Raw genomic sequence first — 5,404 nt, 5'->3', positions numbered from 1 at the left:
TTGGACAGGGAAAACAGATGGTTTGAAAGAGGAGTGAAAGAAGCCATCTATGTCCACTGTGAACAACCATCATTGAACAGAGGAGGTGGATTACGTCACCAACTTTCCCCCGCTTACAGTGCTGTCCTGAGCTCCCTTCCCAGACGTCTCAACCCCCATTCACACCTTTGTTCCAGTGACCTCAATAGGCCACAGGAAACAATGGAGCGGAGTCCTAAATTGGTTTCAACTGAAACCACTGATTAAATATGACCCACGCCCCCCTTCACACCTGGGCACATGTGTTCACGCACATGATCAATAGAGGGTCATAACCACCTCCAGGGGACTACGCCCACAGGGGTTTAAATACCTGGGTCTCTCCACCATTTGGTTGAGAACTGAAGAAGCCTTTCGGATGAGAGGTGAAACGTCTTCAAGAAACAAAAAGAAGTCCAGTCGCCTTTTTCAAGCTCCAGAGACTACTATGACCTGGATAACTGAGAATCTACACAGACATATTTATGTCAAAATGTACTTGAATTAAATTATAATAGAATTATTTTTAAGAATTGTTAAAAGTCAAATTGTACAAAAAGTAATTTTATAAAGTGGCCAGCTTTCGAATAATCTATATTACTGGATCATATTGTAATCACTGATATAATAATGTATCCATCACTTTAATGTTGCAGCAGGTAAAGGTGCACTAATTTAATTACTTTTGAATGTAACTTTATACACTGCTGGGTAGCAGATTTATATATATATATATATATATATATATATTTTTTTTTTTTTTTTTTTTTTTTTTTTTTTTTTTTTTTAAATATTATATATCATTTCTTGTTTCATTTTACTTATTGGTATCACTCCAAATCTACAAAGTAACATATGCACAGAAAGTTGGAACATTTCCTTCTATGTTTGCAAAAAACAGGATACACAGTTATTAACCTCGTGCAGTAATGAAAGCAGCTACATACACAAGTCATTTCATTTAAAACACAGATTACATTACCTACAACTTTTGTGTTGATCGCAGTCAGCTGCAGACGACAACTTTGCCTCATTGTTTATGTTGGTTTCCATGGAAAAAATGCTCAAGCCTGAGCTGGTCTTCTTCGTAGCCACTGGAGGGGCTGTTCAACTGCCGCCTGGCAGGCCGGGTTATTACTAAACACTACAGTTGCTATGGTACAGCCACACAAAAAGCAGCTGTGAGAAAAGACACTAATCCCTGCAGGTTTGTCAGGAGTTTTCTCCTCCTAACTCCATTCAATTTTTCCTCTAATTAATAGCTTTAATTAGGTCACCTTCAGCAGGTCCCAGATTCATAAATGGTTCTCAGATAAAATGGCACAGATTCGAGTTATATAAGATTTTGAAAGGTGCTACTGCTCCTGTAAAAGAAACATTAACAAAGACACAAAAATGTCTCACTTAATGTTTTTATTCAGTGGTACACTTTTGCTGCAGTTGCGTGATAAAACCTGTCACAAGTGTCACTAAAACTCTGTAAACATCAAAAGGCAGTGACCTCAATTCAAATACATGTTTCAACTAGAAAACACACTTACAACATTATCAAATATAGTAGATAAACACCTAATCTGTATTTAATAGATTGTGCTGAGCTTCTTATCTACACAAACTAAAATTTGTTCTCCACAGCTGTAGAATATTATATCTGGCAGCACAGTACTAATTTGTAGGATATTATAAAGAGCTAAAAATCAGACTCGTATCAGAATCTTAAAGATCACAGCTTCTCTTATCTACCTGCACAGCACGTACTACTGCAGCGACTGCTAACACAAGACTCATACACTGCTACAAGAATGCTACATTTTAACCTGTAAGTATGAGCAGCTGCAGTTGTGAATGGCTGCCTTTTTATGTTATTTTAAAAATCAGTGAAGTCACCGTGGAGCATCGGGATTTCTAAACTGGCAGCGAGAAACTGAGAGTGTGTGACGTCAGAAATTGGAAGTTCTGCAATGAGGCATCTGGTTGTAGGAGTAAATGTTCCTATTGCTTTTGGTCAGTGTGGGTTTATTTGTGAGCAAGAAGATTAGTAACCCGGGTCTCTGAAGTCTGTGGAACTGAGGAGAAGAAAAGTGGAAGAAAAAGAAGCAGAAAAGGGTTTGGTTAGACTTGGACAAAGAATATCTGACTTTTTATATACTTCACATAAAAAGTAAGGAAGTTTGTGTTTGCTTGATTATTTCTTTGTTGTAACAATGCTTCTTGGCAATAACTCATACCACTGGAAAGACTGTTTATTGCCCCTTAAATGGTGCCACCTTTGTAAGGAAAATGCATTTGTGGGTTGAGCAGCAGAGTTGAGCGTGTGGGTTGCACCCATGAAAAACTTGCCAAATCTTCTCTTCCGATGCCAAACAGCTTATTCTGCTATTGACTCTTGTTTTGAGCTTCCGGTACCCCAGGTGCTGACAGTCGAGCTTGTCCAAATATAACTTGCACAAGGAAAAACAATCTTAAAGATAAAAGATTTAAAAAAAAAAATGAAAACATCTTACCTTTCACTGCATGGTTTTTTTGGCAAATTGAATTTGCTCCCTCACAGACGTCCCAATCACCATGATCTGCTTTTCTGTATCAATTACACACTGCAAAAACAGATGGTATATCAAAACATTACATATCCATGTTGGTTATTTAGTTAGTCTGGTTAATCCTCCAGCTTGTATCATTTACATCACTGTGTTGTGGATGGTCTAAGTTTCCCCTCCAGGACTGGGTGCTGGAAGATTTACCTTGAGTGTCTTTAAAGTCTTGCTGCCCACGGACATGAGGGCCTTGTTACTTTCTGAAAATAAATGTAATTGATGGACAATAATATGACACTGTGTTATGTAAAGGTGTCTTTGTCATCCAGGTAAAGACTGCTATCTTCCTTACCCACTATGGCAAATGAACACGTTATCCTGATTTGTCCGATGGTCAGGCAGAGCTCCTTGATGTGACCATCGATGCAGAGCCTACGCTGAAATGGAAAGCCATCGGTCTCCATTTTGACCTCTTCGACCAGTTCTTTCAAACTATAAGAGAAGCAAAATAAGTCAACAATTCTCACCTCCATCCTGCAGGTGTTTGTAGTATTTACTCAACAGACAGTGAAAGTGAAGCCATCTCACCCAAATCTCTCCACAGTCACAGAGGACATCAGATTCAGCTTGCAACCTGTGTCAATCAGTAAATGAGCTTCCTGTCCTAAACACTGTAAACACAGGGATGATGCATGTAAGATGGAGAGAAATACGAATACTTGAGTACCAGAAAAGAAAAGAATATCCTTTATGGAAAGGATTCACAGGTATGTGTGATTAAAGAGCATCTTCTAAATATATCGAAATGTCTCTTCTCATATTTTTAAGCGGCCTAACATCCACCCACCTTGCAGGGTACAAAGATGAAGTCTTCCTCCTCATCCTCGTGTGAATTTAAATGATGACAACTCAGATGAACTTCTGTGTTATTTGGCGTCACTCCACACATGTTTATCCTTCCCCGGGACAGCTTCGCCTCCAGTAGGCGCTTCTGGAGAATATTATGTGGCTGCTACAACAGAAATTAAAAACAGCACGAACTGTGTATATATATCATCTATGTTGCTGGAGCTTAAAAATCAGATTTACAATCTGAGCTAACAATGGCATTATTATATTAAAGACCTTCTTCAGTGTGTATCATATTTACTTCATATATTTCACCTGGTTGTCCACATCCCTGTGAGTTTAGGAAGTACAGTATCTCCTGACTTTTACATATTTTTGTGATATGGTTACTTCCCATTATCCAAAGTGATGCATGCTTGGTTTATTGGTGATTCTACATTGCTCCCAGGTGTGGATGTAAAAGTGTAAATAGCTGTCTGTCTCTTTAGCCCTGTGACAGACTGGCAAGCTCTCCAGGGTACACCCTGCTTCCTACCCAATGATAGCTGAGATGGGCTCCAGCCACACTGCTAGGATGGATATGTGGTTAAGAAAATGGATGGACTGATAATTTTTTAAAAAGCAACTTTTCATTTAGGTTTTGATTTTAGAGTATTTATTTTTCATTATAGGCAAAAAAAAAGGTTATTTCACTGAATTTTTGGCAGTAGATTAAATATAAGCTTTAAATATAATTATAAATGAAGAGGCATTACAAACACACACACACACCTCCAATCATCTTACGCTAGACTACACTTCTCTAATGCAATATGTGTCTATAATGGCACTATATAATGAAAGGCCTTGGATAGGAGGCTCACCCCCTGCTTGGAAGTTCCGAGTTTCTTCAGTCCATCCAAAGGAAGCAGATCAGCTGAGTCCTTATGGAGGAACTGGATCGCCTGCTTCAGCCTCCTCTGCTGCCTCAGAGTCGCTGCATCCAGGACCCCCTTTTCCCCCCGGTTCTCCGTCCGCATCCCTGTGAACATGATGGCGGGCGTGTGTGTGTGTTTTCCCTGTTCTCTGTCTACCTGCACACAACCGAGTCTGATGAGGAATCCCCGATGCGTCGAGTCCACTTGAGAAGAGGAGACTCCCCCAACATGACAGGTAGTTAAGGTCAAGTAAAAAAAGAAGAAGAAGAATCCCCCTCTGAACCTTCAAAATAAAACTAATCGTTTATCATACTGAATCACAGATTCATGAGCTGCTCAACTAACACAACTTATTTTTTACAGCTTTAAAAAAGGAAAAAGGCTTTTTTTTTTTTTCGCTAATTTAAAAAAAATTATATAAATGCTATGCTATAACTGTTTCTCTCTCTCTCTCTCTCTCTGTATATATATATATATATATATATATATATATATATATATATATATATATATATATATATATATATATATATATATATATATATATCCCAGTAGAACGTTTGCCAGCGTTCTACTGGGATGAGGAGAATTTATTTTACAACTTTCTGAATTGTCAGAGGTTTTATTTTGACATCAGCTTCCGGTATCATCCGCTCTGTTTGCGAGGCTTTGGTTTTACTTGACGCAGATACAACAAAAACAGTAAAACAATACGTCACTCTGCTGCAGCGTGACTCCAATAAAATATTCTCACGTGGAGAACCCATTTGCACAAAATTTGATGCTCTGTGGGCACTAAGTCTGTAAGATTTCACTTTCGTTCTGCAGAGCAAAGGATGCTTTTTTATTTGGATATATGGGGTTATAACTGAAAATAAAAATTAAATCCTGTTTTTGATTATATTGTTGATAAGATTTTTGTTTTCTTTATTACAGAATATATAAAAATAAAGAGAAAGAAACATGAAATAAATCAAAAATATTCTCTGCAACAGCTCATTAAATTAAAAAAAAAAACACACACACACACACACACACACACACACACATATGACAACATTGCACAACTTATATATAATAACCAGA

General features: G+C 37.9%; 1 protein-coding gene across 2 annotated transcripts; it reads right to left on the bottom strand.

Annotated features, from left to right (window-relative positions):
• Positions 1-1,447: 1,447 nt before the first annotated feature.
• Positions 1,448-4,556, bottom strand: LOC115782100 (nuclear receptor-interacting protein 3). Of its 2 annotated transcripts, none has more exons than XM_030732112.1 (7): positions 4,265-4,556; positions 3,400-3,564; positions 3,141-3,223; positions 2,905-3,044; positions 2,760-2,812; positions 2,523-2,612; positions 1,448-2,084 (listed from the first exon to the last, which is right to left on the bottom strand). In XM_030732112.1, the coding sequence occupies exons 1-6, from the start codon at positions 4,430-4,432 to the stop codon at positions 2,526-2,528; spliced, it is 696 nt and encodes a 231-aa protein (XP_030587972.1). In that variant the 5' UTR covers positions 4,433-4,556; the 3' UTR covers positions 1,448-2,084; positions 2,523-2,525. The 2 variants fall into 2 exon arrangements, with proteins under 2 accessions (XP_030587972.1, XP_030587973.1); XM_030732113.1 differs by having other exon boundaries at positions 3,400-3,561.
• Positions 4,557-5,404: the final 848 nt, after the last annotated feature.

The sequence above is a fragment of the Archocentrus centrarchus genome, chromosome 6, assembly GCF_007364275.1.
Source record: "Archocentrus centrarchus isolate MPI-CPG fArcCen1 chromosome 6, fArcCen1, whole genome shotgun sequence".
NCBI classification, from domain to species: Eukaryota; Metazoa; Chordata; class Actinopteri; order Cichliformes; family Cichlidae; genus Archocentrus; species Archocentrus centrarchus.
The sequence above is the reverse complement of the archived record's forward strand: the minus strand, read 5'-3'. Positions and strand labels throughout refer to the sequence as shown.